The 19,231-nt window shown below is 52.9% G+C and overlaps 2 protein-coding genes across 2 annotated transcripts in view; both read left to right on the top strand.

Moving 5' to 3' along the window:
* Positions 1–10,760, top strand: part of GRIN2D (glutamate ionotropic receptor NMDA type subunit 2D) — a 35,514-nt gene extending 24,754 nt beyond the window's left edge. The window contains exons 11-13 of the mRNA XM_072756209.1: positions 8,254–8,441; positions 8,652–8,884; positions 9,056–10,760. Coding sequence (XP_072612310.1) covers positions 8,254–8,441; positions 8,652–8,884; positions 9,056–10,402 — 1,768 coding nt within the window. The 3' untranslated portion in view covers positions 10,403–10,760. The remainder of the gene's footprint in view (positions 1–8,253; positions 8,442–8,651; positions 8,885–9,055) is intronic.
* A 1,332-nt stretch (positions 10,761–12,092) lies between these two features.
* On the top strand, positions 12,093–18,772 carry GRWD1 (glutamate rich WD repeat containing 1). Its single transcript, XM_026014198.2, has 7 exons — positions 12,093–12,690; positions 12,894–13,011; positions 13,168–13,327; positions 15,524–15,737; positions 15,876–16,018; positions 16,174–16,371; positions 17,812–18,772. The coding sequence occupies exons 1-7, from the start codon at positions 12,519–12,521 to the stop codon at positions 18,127–18,129; spliced, it is 1,323 nt and encodes a 440-aa protein (XP_025869983.1). The 5' UTR covers positions 12,093–12,518; the 3' UTR covers positions 18,130–18,772.
* The last annotated feature ends 459 nt before the right edge of the window (positions 18,773–19,231 follow it).

The following is a 19,231-nucleotide window of genomic DNA, read 5'->3' on the forward strand; positions in this document are numbered from 1 at the left end:
TCGGTCTATTTCCTCACCGTCAAAGAGCAAAAATTCAGACACTCAGGGGGACCCCATGTCCTAAATCCATTTGGTTCCCGAGTTTTGGAGAGCAGCCCCATCTCAAAACAATGAATCCGAATCTCTCCCGCCCCTGACTTCAGAGAATGATGAATACCTGTATTTTTTTTTTCACCCAAATGTCAGCCACAACCCCCTCCCTTAAGTAAAAAGTTGCTTGAGGCTTCATTTGTGTCTTGTTGAGATAGACTATGCAGATCTTAAGTGTGAAGCTCATGGTTTGTCTGTATAACATGCAGATATGTTCACATGGCCAGATTAGGGTATGGACAATTTCCAGTTCCCGTCCAGTCACCGCAGGTTATCACAATAAACTAGGGTTGCCTGGTTTTGACTATCACATGAACAGAATCAGTGTACATAGTAGCTTTTGCGTCTGGCTTGTTTTGCCCCACGCTCTAGCAGGTTAGCTCGTTGCTGTATCCCATTGAGCATACTACTTTATGAATATACCAGAATTCGTCCATTCTACTGTTGGTGAACATTTGGATTGTTTCCAGTGTTTGGCCATTATGAACGCTCTACTATGAACATTCTTGTACAAGTCTTTGGGGGACGTACACATTCATTTTTCTTGGGTAAATCCCCAGGGGCGGAACTGCAGGATCACAGGGAGATGTAGGCTTAGCTTCAAAAGATACTGCCAGACATCTTCCAAAGTGGTAAATGCCAACTTACACACCAGCAGTGCAAAGTTCTACTTGTCCCATATCCTTGCCAAGGCTTGGACCGTTCCCATATCTTTTTAAATTTACTAGAGTGTTTATTATATATCAAGTTCTGCTCTCATTTAATTAGTTTTTTTTTTTAAGTTTTCTTTTTTTTTAATTTTTTTTATTTATTTATGATAGTCACACAGAGAGAGAGAGAAAGAGAGAGGCAGAGACACAGGCAGAGGGAGAAGCAGGCTCCATGCACCGGGAGCCTGACGTGGGATTTGATCCCGGGTCTCCAGGATCACGCCCTGGGCCAAAGGCAGGCGCTAAACCGCTGCGCCACCCAGGGATCCCCTCATTTAATTAGTTTATTATTAGTTTTCTGGGGCTCTTGTAAATTTGTTGCCTCACTGTTCTGGAGGCTAGAAGTCCTCTGGGCTCCTTCTCAGGGCAAGGGAGGGAACTCTCCTTGTCTTGTGGATGGGCATCTTCCCCATCGTCTTCCATTTATGTGTCTCTGTGTCCAAATTCCCGCTTTTTGTAGACACCTTTTCTTTTTTTAGGATTTTGTTTATTTATTCATGAGAGACACAGAGAGAGAGAGAGAGAGAGGCAGAGACACAGGCAGAGGGAGAAGCAGGCTCCCTGCAAGGAGCCTGATGCGGAACTCGATCCCAGGACTCTGGGATCATGACCTGAGCCAAGGCAGATACTCAACCACTGAGCCACCCAGGTGCCCCAGGACACCTGTCTTAATGGACTAGGTCTCACCCTAATTACTTTATTTTAACTTGACTACCTCTGTAAAGACCCTATCTCCAACTAAAGTAGGACCTCCATATACAACTGTTAGGAGAGACAGTTCAACCCATAATACTTTAGGGGTGAATATTATCATTCCCATTTTATAGATGAGGAAATTGAGGCACAGCCACAACCCATAGCTACTGAGTGGCAGAGCTGGAATTTGAATCCTGGCTGTAGGATTCTGAGCTCAGCCCCTCAACCACTACACTACATTGCCTCAGGTGGGCAGTGAAAATCCCAGAATTACCCTCTTTGTGCCCCTCACCAGCAGCCTCTTGGATTCACAAAGGATACTGTGTATTTCTCACTGTCACCTCTTGCTCTGATTTCCTGCTTCAGCTGAATTCTTTTTCCCCCAGTATTCCTTTTTACATTCCCCCCCCCTAACTTTTAGTTCTATTTTTATCAGAGTTAAACATCCACATAGTTTGGAGAGTCAAATACAAGATTTTTTTTTTTTTAATGAAAACCAACAGTCTCCCATCTGCCTACCCCTCCATTTCTCCCACCTCAAGGGAATCTTTTACCTTATTTATTGTATCATCTTGTTGTTTGTGTCCCTGTCTCTAAATACCATGTTTGTATGGCTACCTCTTGATTTTTCAATTTTAGGTATTTTCCATTCACTGCTTACTATGGAAGACACATACTCATACTCTTATTTAAATTACTCCAGCCTCCCACACTGTGATTCTGGCTAGATGAATATGCAGTGTTTACATGTTATGACTGTATAAATGCTCCCACAGCTGCCAGAAGTAGTAAACCATGATTACTTTCCTCTCCTACACAATTCTTTGTTTTTCCTGGAGTTAATAATTGTCTTTTTTTTTTTTTCCAGTTGCTTAGCGGCTGAGTTTTCTTTGTTAATTCAAAATTCTCTGTTAACTATGTGAATCTCTTCTCCACATACTTGTTCGCATCAGGTACTCCATTAATTTCATCATATCGAAGAAGTTTCTCTTGTGGCCCCTGGCCTGCTCCAGTCTGCTGCATAGCTGCCATTTTGATGCCTTCACCTGCCCCCTGGTTTGGTTCCTGTCATATACTAATTCTCATTCTTCCTGAGTTTTTCTCTCCTCTTCTTCTGACAAAAGGCACAGGGTGGTGGGGGGGCAGGTAAAACTTTAGAGACACTGTGTATCTGAAAACATCTGTAGTCTAGATAGGCCTTCTGACTGGGTATAAAATTCTGGGTTAGAGATCATTTTCTTCTAGAATTTTGAAGGCATCATTCCTTTGTCTTCTATTTTCCAGTATTACTGTTAAAATCTAAAGTCATTCTGATGCATAAGGCTGTGTGTCACCTGTTTTTCTTTCCCTATTCTCAGTATGCTGACATTTCTCAGCAACATGTCTTCATTTATTTTCATTATTGAATCTTTCCATTATATCCTCATGGCATTCATTCTGGGAAACTTCCTTGATTTCTTTCAATTACAATTTCCCCCTTCCCTCCATTTCTCTCTAGATCTCTTATCCTTTCTTCCTGGAACTCTTATTAATTTAATATTGGGCTTCCTGAACTGACTCTTTATCCTCTCTTATTTTTCCATCTCTTTAACTTTCTGCACTACTTACTGAGAGCTTTTCTTGTCCTTATCTTCCACCCTTTTATTAAGCTTTTCATTTCTGGTATTATATTTTCAATTTCTAAGGACTCTTTTTTTAAGTTTATTTATTTTTATTAATCTTTACACCCAATATAGGACTCGAACTCATAACCTCCAAATCAAGAGTCACATGTTCTTCCAACTGAGCTAGCCAGGCACCCTATTAAGAATTTATTTTCTGATCTCTAAATTTTATAATATTTTGTAAATATTATAGTATTACTTGATAGTAGCCTACATTTTATGATATGTTATTCAGAGTTCAAAGTTGAGTATCTTGTTTCTCTGATGATATTGGTTGTTGTTGGGTTTTTTGCATTTTTTTCCTCTCTGCATAATCTGTTTCCTCCCTTCTCATGTGTTGGTTTTGCTTCTATCTTATTGAGACTTTATCGATGTTTAGTAATCCTTGGTAGTCTGTTTATACTTGGGAATAGAAGTCCAAAACTCTGGAATTGGTGGGCCTGTGATTACATTAGTGGGGTTGTTGACCGAACTTCACAGTAGGTGATCTGTCTGGACCATTTTTGTTGGGGAATTCAATGTTGATATTTTTTTGTCTTGTATCTCAGTCATATATATGTATGCATGTGCACATGTATCATATACATATTATAAATGTAATGTTTTATTTATTTTATTAAAGATTTTACTTATTTTGAGAGAGACAGAGAGCGAGAGAGAGAGCATAGCAGGGAGGAGAGGGAGAAGCAGGCTTCCCGCTGAGCAGGGAGCCTGAATGAATGTCTTTTAACTTTCATATCATTAAGGTTTATTTTGTCAAGGAGATCATGATTCAGTATTTGTTTTCCTTGTTCCTCTCCATATTAAAAACATTACAAGGGCACCTACATGGCTCAGTTGAGCCCCGCATCAAGCTCCTTGATCAGTGGGTAGCCTGCTTTCTCTCTCTCCCTCTGCTTGCCGCTCCCTCTGCTTGTGCTCTGTCTCTGTCAAATAAATGCTTTTTAAAAGATATTCATTCAGGGATGCCTGGCTAGCTCAGTTGGAGACCATGTAACTCTTGATTTCAGGGTCATGAGTTCGAGTCCCACGTTGGGTGTGGAGATTACAAAAATAAACAAACAAACATCCTTAAACAAAAAAGACATTCATCCAATAGTATTTATTAAGATCTTCTTGCATCAAGCACTGGGCTAGGTGCTGAAAGGGTATAGCAGTGAACAAATCCAAGTCCTTGGGACACCTGGGTGGCTGAGTGGTTGAGCATCTGCCTTTGGCTCAGGTCATGATCCCAGGGTCCTGAGATTGAATCTCACATCGGGCTCCCTGCAGGGAGTCTGCTTCTCCCTCTGCCTATGTCTCTGCCTCTCTCTGCGTGTCTCTCATGAATAAATAAATAAAATCTTAACAATCTTTTTGAATTTTTAAATTTTAATTAAAATTTAAACTCAAAGAGCCATATATAGCTTGTGGTTACTACCATGGACAGCGCCAGGAAACCCCATCCTTACAGAGGCGTTTGAGGGAATTGGCAACCTCATGTGGTTCTGGCTGGCTCACATACCAAATGTGGTCCTGCCCTACCACAGAGGGCAGACAAGCTCACAAGAAGAGAAACAAAATACATCTCTTAGAAAGAAATGCTGAAACACAGCTTCTCCCAGCCAGTTCTGGAAGCCCATTTGGTGAGAGATATTCAATTTTTCACTCACACAGGAAGGGCAAAAAAAGAAACCTCACGTCCCCTTTCCATAAAATAAGCATTATTTTTTTACCTCTCTGATCAATTAAACTGTGTGTGCATACACACATCTTTATATATTCCTTACTGAAAGCATACACTGTTCTCATCTTGCTTTTTCCATGGAGAGGCACCTCTTGGCATCTCTTCCATATGAATGAAATCTTACCTCTTAGCTTCATGCCTGGCCCACAGAACTTCCACCTCGACCCAGCCTGAATTCATTTGTTCATCTACCCTTTATGAAGCACCTGTTGTATGCCAGGTGCTGTTCTAGACCATGTGGATACAGCAGTGAACCAGACAGACAAGATCTGTTCCCTCATGGAATTTTTAAAAAAGATTTTATTTATTTTATTCATGAGAGACACAGAGGCAGAGACATAAGCAGAGGTAGCTCCCTGCAGGGGGCCCGATACGGGACTTGATCCCAGGACCCTAGGATCATGAACTGAGCTGAAGGCAGACGCTCAACCACTGAGCCACCCCCCCTTCATGGAATTTAAACTCCAGCAGGAGGAGATGGACGATAAAATTAATAATCAAGAACATGTCATAGTTACAAGGGGTATGTGCCATGTCTGAAAATACAGTTGGGTCACTCACCCAAGTCTCGGAGGCTTGGGGAAGCTACAGGTCGCAGTATTACATATGTGCTCAGGAAAGTGTCTTTTGGGCAAACACTTGCAGGAAGTGAGGGACAGAGCCAGGTGGCTATCTGGAAGAAAAATGTTCCAGCCTAGGGAACAGCCAGTGCAAAGGCCCTGAGGCAGGAGGGTGCTGGAGCCATCCAGGAACTGCGTGTGAAGGCCAGTGGGGCTGGGGCAGGGTGAGTGAGGGAAGCATGGGTGGGAGATGAGGGCAGAGGGGTAGGAGGGATCCAGGGGTGTCTGGTGCCTTACGGCCTTGTAATGTGAGGTAACTCCATTTACTGAGTAAAGTGGGAAGCCAGGGGAGGGTAGTGAGCTGAGGAAGGACCGGATGCTGACTCAAATGTTAAGATCCCTGTGGCGACAGGGCAGGAATAAACAGGAAAGGAAAGACAGATGCGGGGATTTTTAATTTTTTCCAAACCTAAGCCTTATCAAAGGCCGTAAAATGGGGCTGAGTGTCAGTAGAGGTTTAGTGACAATGGGAGGGGATCAGGAGTAGGGGGCAGGGAAGGAAGGTAGGCGTCATATTGCCTAAGGACTGAGCAAAAGGTTACAAGTGAAGGCTCTTTGGATCCCCTCTTCCTGTAAGCCCCCTCAAATCTCTCTGCCAATAGAAGCCTTGATTTTTGGCTCTGTCTGCAATGGAGAGACCTGGGGGGGTCTCCCCACACACCTCTCCCTTGCACCCCTTGAGGACTCCTGGACACCCTTCTTCTGTCTCATCCTAGTCCTCAGCCCCTCCATCCCTCCTCTTCAACCTGACTCCAGAAACCCTCAGCTCCTTCCACTTAAACCAGGGAAGCAATTCACCTTTCTCTCCCAAGGGCATCTTCCTAAACAAAGAAACCTAGAGAGGAATTACAGTTTGCCTACAAGGCAGCGGTGCCCGCAGGCAGTAGGCAGTTGTGATATTTTTCTCATATATATATATATATATATATATATATATATATATATATGTTTCCAGATGGCAGCTGGGATCTCCCTGCCTGTTAGGATCCATATGAAATTAATTCATACCCCATTCTCCAGCCGTGGGATGGTGACTGCCCCCCCCCCCAATTTTGTGCTCCTGGAGGAGCTTCAGAGTCTTTGTCTCACCCCCAAGTTTTTGCTTCAGCTAGAATCCTTTCCAAGCGTGGAATCTGCTGTCTGTCTCCCCATGTGGGGTCCGTGGACTACTTCTAGCCTTTTCCTTCATTTCTCTTGCAACCAGTCATGTACACAAGGCATTTAGGTGCTCATGTGTGAGAGTGTAGACAGGGCACATTTACATCCACAGGTAGGCAAACCGCTCCAAAACTCCTTTGCCTTCTCCACGTTCCAGTGTCCAGTCATGTGCCTTCATCTCTCTTGTTTTCCCAGATCTGCACTGTCCAATACTATTTAAATTTCAATTGATTAAAAAAAATTAAGAATTTATTTATTTATTCATGAGAGACAGAGAGGGGCAGAGACACAGGCAGAGGGAGAAGCAGGCTCCCTGTGGGGAGCCCAATGTGGGACTCCATCCCAGGACCCCGGGATCATGACCTGAGCCAAAGGCAGCCGCTCAACCATTGAACCACCCAGGTGCCCCTCAATTAATTAAAATTAAATAAAATTTAAAGTTCCGTCCCTTGGGTTCAACTGGTCATGTTTTGTGTGCTCAAAAGCCACATGTGGCTGGTGGCTGCCACATTGGATAGTGCAGAGAGAACATGCTCATCATTGCAGAATGTTCTTTTGGACAATGCTGGACAAGACAGGTACCTCCCTCTAAGACCTAGTCTGGTGTCTGCAGTAGAGATGACCAAAATTGCACCCCACAAAACACATCATTAAAAAAAAATTAGAGTTATGCTCTGTATGGGATTCCAGGACTCTTTTTTTTTTTTTCCCTCCCATGGTTATACCCTGGACATCTTCATGCCAGATCATAGGCATGTTTCTTGTTTCATAGAAGAGTTACACAGTGTTCCCCACCGTGAATTTATTTATTCACTTGTTCACTTATTCCCCAAATATTTACCACCACCTTCTTTGTGCTAGGAATTGTGCTGTGTCCTAGCTGGATCCTGCTTGAGTGGTGCTCGCAGTCTAATTGGAGAGGCTGAATTAATCAAATAATCACAGAACTACCTGTACAGTGGCAGCAGTTATGAAGGAAGTGACACGTGGCGTGTGCCACAATGTATTCATCTGCGAGCACTAATTCAATCTCCCTGCTTGTCTTCCCATCAAAGTTCAGAAATTAGGGCCTAGTGGGAGAACCGAAGCAAAGTGAGATGCGTGTCTGGGCCTGCATTTCCCATCTGAATGATGGAGATAACAGTTTCCATCCTCTCCAGTGGAGAGGATGAATGAGTTATTACGGTAGATCAGCATCTCACAATAGAAGTGATCGTTAGCGTTATTACTATGTGTACCCATTCCCTTTCTGAGCCTCAATTGTCCCCTATAACATGGAGGAGTTTGCAGAACCTTCTGGGGAGGGCTTCCCTGAAGACTGAACGGGTCATAGCTACCACGTTTTCAGCACTTTCTTTGCACCAAGTGCCATCTTACCTTTACAATGACCTGGGAAGGGAGGTACTGCTGTAATCCCCATTTTATAGATGGAGACTGAGACACCAAGAAGTGGTACAGTGACTTGCTCAAGAGTTCACCACTAGTCAGGATTTGGAGCATTTGGAGGTTAGGGGTGACGGGGGTTCCGGGCTGGGCCATGAGGGCATCTGGGTGGGACTGACCCTGCCTTTCATGCCCCCTGCCCCCAGGAAGCTGGACGCCTTCATCTATGACGCGGCTGTGCTCAACTACATGGCCCGCAAGGATGAGGGATGCAAGCTCGTCACCATCGGCTCAGGCAAGGTCTTTGCCACCACGGGCTACGGCATCGCCCTGCACAAGGGCTCCCGCTGGAAGCGGCCCATCGACCTGGCGCTGCTGCAGTTCCTGGGGGATGGTGCGCTGTACACAGGGATGCCTCGGGAGTGGGGTGTGGGGGACCAGAGCCCTGGGTGCTGGGCAGAGGAAGGGAGGAGGATCAGGACACCAGGGTCAAGGGAAGAGGGGGCTGGGTGCCTAGATTTCTATATCAGAGAAGAGGATCCTTAGATGGTGCCTGTGGAAGGTGACCTATGACACTGCGCCTCCCCACTCCGCCGTTCTCCAGATGAGATCGAGATGCTGGAGCGGCTGTGGCTCTCCGGGATCTGCCACAATGACAAAATCGAGGTGATGAGCAGTAAGCTGGACATCGACAACATGGCAGGTGTCTTCTACATGCTCCTGGTGGCCATGGGCCTCTCCCTGCTGGTCTTCGCCTGGGAGCACCTGGTGTACTGGCGCCTGCGGCACTGCCTGGGGCCCACCCACCGCATGGACTTCCTGCTGGCCTTCTCCAGGGTAGGGGGGAGAGAGGGAGGCGGAAGGGCAGAGCTGGGGGGAGGCAGGCAGGGATGCCTGGAAGTGGAAGAGACCCGGGCCGAGGTGCGGGAGAGGCAGGAGGGGCGGCGAGGGTAAGGCAGGCGGTCCCCGCAGGCCGCGCTGACCCCGCTTCTCTCGCCGCCCCCGCAGGGCATGTACAGCTGCTGCAGCGCGGAGGCCGCCCCGCCGCCGGCCAAGCCCCCGCCGCCGCCGCAGCCGCTGCCCAGCCCCGCGTACCCGGCGGCACGGCCCGCGCCCGGCCCGGCGCCCTTCGTGCCCCGCGAGCGCGCCGCGGTGGACCGGTGGCGCCGCGCCAAAGGTGCAGGGCCGCCGGGGGGCGCGGGCCTGGCCGACGGCTTCCACCGCTACTACGGCCCCATCGAGCCGCAGGGCCTGGGCGTGGGCGTGGGCGTGGGCGTGGGCGAGGCGCGCGCGGCGCCCCGGGGCGCGGCCGGGCGCCCGCTGTCCCCGCCGGCCGCGCAGCCCCCGCAGAAGCCGCCGCCCTCCTACTTCGCCATCGTGCGCGACAAGGAGCCGGCCGAGCCCCCCTCGGGCGCCTTCCCCGGCTTCCCGTCGCCGCCCGCGCCCCCCGCCGCCGCGGCCTCCGCCGTCGGGCCGCCGCTCTGCCGCCTGGCCTTCGAGGACGAGAGCCCGCCGGCGCCCGCGCGGTGGCCGCGCTCAGACCCCGAGAGCCAGCCCCTGCTGGGGCCCGGCGCGGGGGGCGCGGGGGCCGCGGGGGGCGCGGGCGGAGGGGCCTCGGCTGCGCCGCCCCCGTGCCGCGCCGCGCCGCCCCCCTGCCCCTACCTGGACCTCGAGCCGTCGCCGTCGGACTCGGAGGACTCGGAGAGCCTGGGCGGCGCGTCGCTGGGCGGCCTGGAGCCCTGGTGGTTCGCCGACTTCCCCTACCCGTACGCCGAGCGCCTCGGGCCGCCGCCCGGCCGCTACTGGTCGGTCGACAAGCTTGGGGGCTGGCGCGCCGGCAGCTGGGACTACCTGCCCCCGCGCAGCGGTCCCGCCGCCTGGCACTGCCGCCACTGCGCCAGCCTGGAGCTGCTGCCGCCGCCGCGCCACCTCAGCTGCTCGCACGACGGCCTGGACGGCGGCTGGTGGGCGCCCCCGCCCCCGCCCTGGGCCGCCGGACCCCCGCCCCGGCGCCGCGCCCGCTGCGGCTGTCCGCGGCCGCACCCCCACCGCCCGCGGGCCTCGCACCGCGCGCCCGCCGCCGCCCCGCACCACCACCGGCACCGGCGCGCCGCGGGGGGCTGGGACCTCCCGCCGCCGGCGCCCACCTCGCGCTCGCTCGAGGACCTCAGCTCGTGCCCCCGCGCCGCCCCCGCGCGCAGGCTCACCGGGCCCTCCCGCCACGCGCGCCGGTGCCCGCACGCCGCGCACTGGGGGCCGCCGCTGCCCGCCGCGCCGCACCGGAGACACCGGGGCGGGGACCTGGGTACCCGCAGGGGCTCGGCGCACTTCTCCAGCCTCGAGTCCGAGGTATGACGCGGCCCCGGGGGCCCCCGCGCCCCCTCGGTCAGCGCAGGCCACGGCCCGAGGGGGCGCGCGCAACGGACAGGACCCGCGTGGGTTGGGAAGGAAAAAAAGGACCTGGCCGGACCCCGCCTGGAGCAGCGTCCTGCGCCCCCTCGCTTTGGGGGCACCGCGAGCCGGAAGGGATTTGGTCCCCCAAATCTCACCCAGCCTGAAAGGTGGGGGTCTCGGAGCCCACTGGAGTTTTTTTTTTTTTAAAACCCGACAAGGGCTTTTTAACGTCACCAGATGGGGCGGGAGGTGGGGGGGGTCACGCCACGCCCGCGCCCCACCCCCACGCCCGGGGCCGTGGCCCCCTCATCACTGTGCAGCTCCCCGGCCCCAGCCACGCCTCCGGGGGAGCCCGTTTTTAACCTTTCATCCATTGGGACTCAAAACTGTGAGACGCGTTCGCCAAACTGTGACCCCAGACCTTGGCCCCGCCACACAGAAACCCCTGACCCCAGACTGTGACTTCCGACCCCTAAAAATGGTCATCCGACCCCAGACTGTGACCCCCGACCCCCAAACTGTGACCCGAATCCCAGACTGTACCCTCGACCAGACTGTGACCCTCGACGTCCAACCGTGACACACTCTCCTCCTTTTCCACCTTCGGCCGCTTTTCCTTATCTTTGACCTAGGACACTCCCAACGGAAGCCCCGCCTCCCCCCTGCCCTAGCGAGGATCCCAACCAACACCTGGCCAAAGTTCCCACCCTGTCATACCTCCCTCTCGCACCCCACGTGCCACCAACCACAGCCCCAAATCCAAATCCAGCCTTTATTTGTGACCCGCCCCCTCCCCCCCAAAGCCTCCTCTTCCTGGATCTCCAGCCGGGTCTGGAGCTGGGCTGTGGAGGGGACGGTCTGGGAATCCACGCCCACCACCAACCTCCCCTCCCACTCTCCCGTTACACATTGCAGTGTTTGGAATAAACCACGTTTTTATGCCTCCTCAGTCCCAAGTGTGAGCTCCGTGTTTGTCTGAGCCGCCCTCAAACTTCTCTGGAGGAAACAGACCCTGAGAAAAGTCCCACAGAGGAAGAGAGGGGAGAAAGAAAATGACATTGAGAACACTGACCCTGGAGGGAGGTGGGAGACAAAGACCCAGAAGGAAGCTGTCAGAAAAGACCCTAAGAAGAGGAGAGAGAAGGGGTGAGGGCGGACCCGAGACCCAGAGAGGCGGAGGAGCAGCAGCGGTGATGTCAACAAAGATCCAGGATCAAAACATTTTAGGATTAAGTCTAGGGTCCCATCCCCATGGCTGCAGGCAGCGCGGCTTGCTAGACTCTTTACATCCTGTTCATGCAAGCGAGGGGAGAGTGTGAGATGCTCCAGCCAACGCACCTATCCTGCATGCCCTTAACCTCACCAATGAGAATCTATTTCTAGCATTTCGTTATGCCAATTAGCCAGACCTCTGGTGCTGACGAGCGATAAAGAGAGACAGAGCACTTGTGATAGAATTCTCCAGAGGCCTGACTTTCTGATTAAGTGCTCGCTGACCATAGCTGCAGGGTGAACGCCTGGTTGGGCGACTGACTGCCCCAAGAGGGCAAATTCAACCGACTAACTCATACATATCATCCTGTCCACACTGAAGCATTTTGAAGTGAATTAAAGCCATCATAACAAGGAGGGGAAAGGAAACGGGCTTTATGGGTCCTCAGGGAGCAAAAACCGAGTCTCCTTGCCAGTGAGAACTCCTATTTGTATACACGAATAACGAGCGGAAAGGAAGCGCTGGGAGTCAAAGGTGGAAGATGGCGTCGGGGCTCGCAACTCCTCCAGCAGGAGAAAACTGGCCTCGTACAGAACTACAACTCCCAGGAGGCCTTGCCACTGCTCTGCGGAAAAGCGCCGCAAAGTCACGCGAAGGGTGTAGATTCTCCGAACGCGCAGGCCTCGGTCGCTAGGCTGGGACGCCGTTACCTTAGATCTCCTTCACCCTCTCCCCGGCGCCCTCTCAAATTGGTGAGCTGGGAGGTTTCCAAGGCAACCGTGCAGCCGGGCGGATGTCTGAAGGAGGAAACCGCAACCCGGAAGTGACGACCGTACCTCGCGCCGGCGGTGAGAGGGTTCGAAGATGGCGGCGCCCAATGGTAAATCGCGCACGTGTGAAACCGGGGAACCCATGGAAGCGGAGTCCAGCGGCTCTTCCCAGGTCTACCTGCCTGGCCGCGGACCGCCGCTGCGCGAAGGAGAGGAGCTGGTCATGGACGAGGAGGCCTACGTGCTGTACCACCGAGCGCAGACCGGTAGGGCCGGGCACCAGGACTCCTGGGTCCTGAGTTAGGAGGGGACCGGAATCTTGAGTCCTGAGCGGGGCTGGTCCTGAGTATTTAACTTACGAGGCACTCTGAGAAGAACACTGAGGCTTCGGAAGGGTGAAATCATCACACGCGAGAGAACTGACATCTCTGGCCCATCCTCATTTCCCAACCCCTTTTTCTGTCCCCAGGAGCTCCCTGTCTTAGCTTCGACATAATCCGGGATCACCTGGGAGACAACCGGACAGAGCTTCCTCTTACGCTTTACCTGTGTGCTGGGACCCAGGCGGAGAGCGCGCAGAGCAACAGGTGAGTGAGACCCGAGGTTTTATTTAGGACCAAGAGTCTGAGCCCCCAGCTTCCCCTCCCACCAAGATCTAGAAGTTGGCGTTTCCAGCTTCTCTCCTCCCTCTGTCCTAAAGATCCTGGCATCCAGTGCCTCACTCACGCCACACTTTCCCGCAGACTGATGATGCTTCGGATGCATAATCTGCATGGGACAAAGCCCCCGCCATCAGAGGGCAGTGATGATGAGGAGGAGGAAGATGAAGAGGATGAAGAAGATCGGAAGCCTCAGCTGGAGCTGGCTATGGTGCCCCACTATGGTGGCATCAACCGAGTCCGGGTAGATACTGTCCCAGGAGCCTACTATACATTCTCTGACCTCCCCCGCCAACCCCCTTATCCATGCTTTTCAGCTTTTAGAAAAGCTCCTGGCATGTAATTGTAAATACGAATTCATTGTTCCTATGCTAGGAGCAACATGGGGCTGCTTTTCAGGTTCTTTCCTCTTCAGTAAAATGGGGAACATCGATTGCAAAATTTGCCTGATGGAACTGACTGGAAGGTAAAATGGAAAACATAAGGGTATTTCAGGTGCCTAGAGACAGCGCCTCATTGTAGCGTAGAGATGTGTATTTTCTGTCACCGCCCAAGAACTGTCCTGGGCTGTGGGGTCACTTTTGTGCTGCTGAGTTACAGCATCTTCTGAGCAGGCTGATGCGTAGATTTGATCAGATGATGTATGGACAGCACTTAGGGCGGCGCATGGCCCACAGCCCTTGCTGTGCATTCCCATTTGCGTGTTACCACGTCAGGCACTGGAGATTTGACAGAGCAAAAGGTCTCTGGTTTTGCGAAACTTACATGCCAGTGGGAAAGGGAACAAGAGGAGGCTGAGTAAATGTGCAGCACATCCACAGGTGCCGAGTGCTGTGGAGGAGAGTCAAAGCAAGGTAGGGGAATTGGGATGTTCCTAGAGTGGATTGGCTATCTTAAATAGTGCAGTCAGGGAGGTATTTGGGATAAGTTGCCATTTGAACAGACACCCACAGGAAGTGAGGGAATGAGCCAAAGATTTCTTGTCCAGAAAGGGTTTGTTTATTTTTAAAGATTTCATTTATTTATTCATAAGAGACACAGACAGAGGGGCAGAGGCAGAGGGAGAAGTAGGCTCCCTGAGGGGAGCCCGAAGGGGGACTCGATCCCAGGACCCCAGATCACACCCTGAGCTGAAGGCAGATGCTCAACCACTGAGCCACCCAGGCATCCCCGAAAGGGTTTATAGGCAGAGGGAACAAAGTACCAGGGCTCTGTGGCAAATTTGGTGTGTTGGAGGAAGTTCAAGGGAAGGCAAGGAAACCAGTGCATCTACCAGAGCAAATGGATGACGGGAGAGTGACAGCATTGAGGGGTGGGCAAAAAGGAGGTGATGGGTTGGATGGGGCTTGTTGGCTGATGTAAGGACTTGGCTTTTACTTGGGGAGAAGTTGGGAGCCATTGGGGGGGGGTTTGAGTTGAGAGAGAATTTTTTTTTTTTAAGATTTTATTTTATTTTATTTTATTTATTTATTTATTTATTTATTTATTTATTTATTTATTTATTTATTTATTTATGAGAGAGGCAGAGACACAGGCAGAGGGAGAAGCAGGCTCTATGCAGGGAGCCCGATGTAGGACTCGATCCTGGAGACGAAGGCAGCACTAAACCGCTGAGCTACTCAGGGATCCCTGACAGAGAGTCTTAAGCAGGCTTCACACCGAGTGCAGAGCCCAACTCGGATCTCGAGCTCAGGACCCTGAGGTCATGACCTGAGCTGAGATGGAGAGTCGAATGCTTAACTGAGCCACCTAGGTGCCCCAGGATCTGACTTGTGTTTTGAAGAGATTCCTCTGACTGCTCTATTGAGAATAGACTGCAGAGACGTGAGGGCAGAAGGACAGCCCTGTGGGGGAGCCAGAGGACAGGACTAGCAGGAGTGGCTACAGTAGAGGTCGGGGGAGTTGGAAGTGGTGCATTTTGAGCGTAGCTAGCACCAGGTGGGTGTAAAGAAGAAAAGACAAGTCAATGAGTCCCCCAGTCTGGGGCCCAAGGCGGGGAACCCCAGGGTGGAGGAGGTTGCAGATGGCAATCAGGAGCTCGGTTTTGGATCCATCTGAACAGTCAGTGTGGTAGGAGCTTAGAGCTGAGGAGCGGTCAAGACTAGGGACCACTGGAAACCTTGAGGCTGAACGGGATCTTCTAGTGAGCAGATGTACAGGGCAAAGAGAACCAAGGATGATGGCCTGTGACTCACCAACATTTAGAGGGTTACAAGGACTGGTAGTCTGAGCACCTCCCACCCCTCCCAAGGGTTGGTGGAATCCGTCTACATAGAATGGGAAGTTGTCCCAGGTACCAAGCTGATCTTGCAGGCTGTGATTTTTGTCCCCACCAAGGCTTCTGGGAGCTGGAGTCCTAGCCCTGGGACTGCAGTTCTGCTTCTCGGGGCTGTGAGGAGCTGTGGTCACCACCCTGAGCCTCCTGTCCCTTCCCCTGCAGGTATCCTGGCTGGGCGAGGAGCCGGTGGCTGGTATATGGTCAGAGAAGGGCCAGGTGGAGGTGTTTGCCCTGCGGCGGCTTTTGCAGGTGGTGGATGATCCCCAGGCTTTGGCAACTTTCCTCCGGGATGAGCAGGCCCGTGTCAAGCCCATCTTCACCTTTGCTGGCCACATGGGCGAGGGCTTTGCTCTTGACTGGTCCCCCCGGGTGTCTGGTGAGTCCCTGGGGTGCACAGTTGGTCCTGGGGGTGTGAGAGGGAGCAGGATCTGTAGGGAAGGTGGGGGCTAAAACTGCTGGAGAAGAGGGAGCTGTGGCCAGCTGGGCCCTGATACTTTCCTGACTCTGTTTCCAGGGCGCCTGCTGACCGGAGACTGCCAGAAGAACATCCACCTCTGGACACCAACGGATGGTGGCTCCTGGCATGTGGACCAGCGGCCATTTATGGGCCACACACGCTCTGTGGAGGACCTACAGTGGTCCCCAACTGAGGACACGGTGAGGGGGGCTGGTGGTCTGGACTCCTGGGCCTTGAAGGAGGATGGGACGGGAGCTAGGCACAGTGAGGGGGCACTAGTCCATCGCTAGTCGTCCTTGGGGTCCAGGCTGGGGTGGCAGGTATGCCGAGGTCACCCAGGCCCTGCCTTGTCTAGGTGTTCGCCTCCTGCTCGGCTGATGCTTCCATTCGCATCTGGGACATCCGGGCTGCCCCCAGCAAGGCTTGCATGCTCACCACCACCTCTGCCCATGATGGAGATGTTAATGTCATCAACTGGAGCCGCCGGGAACCCTTCCTGCTCAGCGGCGGGGACGATGGAGCCCTCAAGATCTGGGACCTGAGGCAGTTCAAGGTATTTTCCCAGCAGGCCCTGGGATTTGCAGGCTTCCCTTCTTTAGGTGCTTGTTTACACCAGAGCTGGGAGGGCCTGTCGAGTTGGGGTCCAGCCCTTTTGGGGTGCAGATGAGGAACAGGGCTCAGCAGGAAAAGGCTGTTCCTGGTGGAGAGTGGCTTGACACACACACCCCCCAGCTGGAGAGGTGACAGGAGACGAGCGGCCAGGTAGCAGCAGAGACTCCCCATTCCCATCTACCCGCTGGTGAGCAGAGCAGCTGGCCACGTGGCCCAGGGCTTCTGGAGTCTCAGCGAACTGTAGACTTTATGTTAGTGAGCTTTGTGGAATCAGCTGAGAATCGGAGCCCACATCGCTCATTGCAGGAGAGGAAACAGGTACAGGAAGGACAGGGACAGATGTGACATCACACCCAGTGACAACTGACTATAGAGCTAGGAGGGGCTCTGGACATGAGACATTGCATCTTCTCTGTCCTCAGGTGTAAGGATTTCTATAGCGTCAGCTCTGAGGAACCTTCTAGAAACCGGTTCCAGCCCCCAAGGCAGGTGTAGGGCCAGGTTCCATGGCCAAGTTGATTGGCCATTGGGACTTTGGAACTACTTCTCCAGTTTAGAGAGACTCCGGTCCTCAGCTGTACCTTTGAGTTAGTAGAAGTGCTCCTTTTTCTTTCTTTCTGGACCCTGGGAGCTATGGTTCTGTTTTCTTTAAGGCCATCATAGAATCAGTAGGGAGAGAGCAGTTTGAGAACCACTACTCCCCTCCTTTTTAAAGATTTATTTATTTAGGGATGCCTGGGTGACTCAGTGGTTGAGCGTCTGCCTTTGGCTCAGGTGGTGATCCCAGGGTTCTGGGATCAAGTCCTGCATCATGCTCCCTGCATGGAGTCTGCTTCTCCCTCTGCCTGTGTCTCTGCCTCTCTCTGTATCTCTAATGATTAAATCAATAAAATCTTTAAAAAAAAAAAAAAAAGATTTATTTGGAGAGAGAGTATGAGTGGGGTGAAGGGCAGAGAGGGAGAGAATCTCAAACAGACTCCACACTGAGCACAGAACCTGACGTGGGGCTTGATCTCACAACCCTGAAATCATGAGCTGAAACCAAGGGTCTGCACTTAAATGACTGAGCCACTCTGGGGGCCCCTGAGAACCACCCCCTTTATAGGAAGGGAACCTGAGGCATGTCCTCCCTGGACATGGTGGGGACTTTGTGACCTGGAGCTGGAAGGGCTTGGCAGGTGAAACCACAGTTCCCACAGCCCCTAGGATGTTATGCCTCTATTACCAGATGTACTTGTCCCTCTGCCCCTTTCAGAGAACCTGGGCTTGTGCAAATCCCAGGGGTGGGGCCCCAGTGGAACCCCCAAGGCTGGAGAGTGGTGAGGGCTCCCTGGGAGTCAGGCTGAGGTGTCCAGAGCCCCTGACTCCCTTCTTCCCATAGTCCGGCTCCCCGGTGGCCACCTTCAAGCAGCACGTGGCCCCCATCACCTCTGTCGAGTGGCACCCCCAGGACAGCGGAGTCTTCGCAGCTTCAGGGGCAGACAACCAGATCACACAGTGGGACCTGGCAGTTGAACGGGACCCCGAGGCAGGCGACACGGAGACCGACCCTGGGCTGGCGGACCTTCCCCAGCAGCTGCTGTTCGTGCACCAGGGCGAGACAGACCTGAAGGAGTTGCACTGGCATCCACAGTGTCCCGGGGTCCTCGTTAGCACCGCCCTGTCAGGCTTCACAGTCTTCCGCACCATCAGTGTCTGAGGAGGCGGCCGCCACGGCCGGGACGGCCCTGCAGACCTGCTGAGCCTCTCCTCCCAGAGTCAGGCTTCACTGGACCAGTGAGCTGCCACGATGGATTCTGTTTGACGTGCTATTCTTGGAAAGGACTTCGTTTGGTCCTCTGACCCCTCTTGCCCATGCGTCTGGGTCAACCCATGACTGTAAAACTACCTGGTTTGGTTCAGGAGCCTTGGTTTGACTACTGTGCCCCCTCCGGTGGAAAGATTTGGGTTTGGCTCTGGCCATACCCTTCCCCCCTCAACCTGTCCCAGGACCTGTTGGCCTCTTTCCCAGGTGGGCCTGGTGTGGCCAGCATTGCTGTGGATATTCTGCGAGCTGTCTGGCTTTGACCTCTCGCTTACAGGACCCAGTTTTGGCCACTGGCCTCCCCGCCCTGGAGAACTCAGAGCCCTTTACAGTGGGCCTAGCTGAGGTTGAAGGGTGGGTTCTTCCAGCAGAATCTGGTTTTGTCCCCACTTCCAGCCAACAGGGTTTGGCCAGGACTTCCGAGGGGTGGGGGTAGGGGGCTGTATGGGTCTTCCTCCCTCCTGCATCCCAGGCAAGCGATGTGCAGGGAAGGAGGTCCAGGGCCCCCAAGGCAGTAAAGGACCAGAATGAGGCCTGATGTATGTGAGACTCATCCTGCTGGCTGCTTCCCTATGAAGAAAGGGGAGGAGGATGTGGGACCCGGTTCCCAGCTGTCCAGAGGCCACCGAGAATCCCTGCTTCATGGGGTCTCCCCGCCCATTGGGTGCTGTTTGTACACCCCACCCTGAATTTTATTCACATGGAGCCCAGTCCAGGTCTCTGGAGGGGTGGGTCACCGGTGTCCCTGGCCTTTTGAAGTCTTCATCTCAAAGGAAACTGAGGAGCCCATTTTTCTGTCCTCCTGCTGCTGTCCCCTTTCTCCCCTTCTGTGTCCCTATCTCCCCGTGTCTCCCTATCCCCCTCCCCCCTCCCGTTTCTTCACCGCGTCTCCTCTCCAGCCTGCTTGGGCTGCGGCCCAGCTGCCCTGCCTGGCCATCCTCCCTGGCTCCCCCTCTGCGGCTCTGGGCTGGCCCCACCCCCTGCCCCCCCTCAGCCA

This window comes from Vulpes vulpes, chromosome 1 (assembly GCF_048418805.1).
Source record: "Vulpes vulpes isolate BD-2025 chromosome 1, VulVul3, whole genome shotgun sequence".
Taxonomy (NCBI): Eukaryota; Metazoa; Chordata; class Mammalia; order Carnivora; family Canidae; genus Vulpes; species Vulpes vulpes.

Coding starts and splice junctions, on each gene's coding strand:
- GRWD1 (XM_026014198.2), top strand. CDS start 12,519: ATGGCGGCGCCCAATGGTAAATCGCGCACGTGTGAAACCGGGGAACCC. Junction 13,012..13,167: donor GAGAGCGCGCAGAGCAACAG/GTGAGTGAGACC, acceptor ACTTTCCCGCAG/ACTGATGATGCTTCGGATGC. Junction 16,372..17,811: donor GGGACCTGAGGCAGTTCAAG/GTATTTTCCCAG, acceptor TTCTTCCCATAG/TCCGGCTCCCCGGTGGCCAC.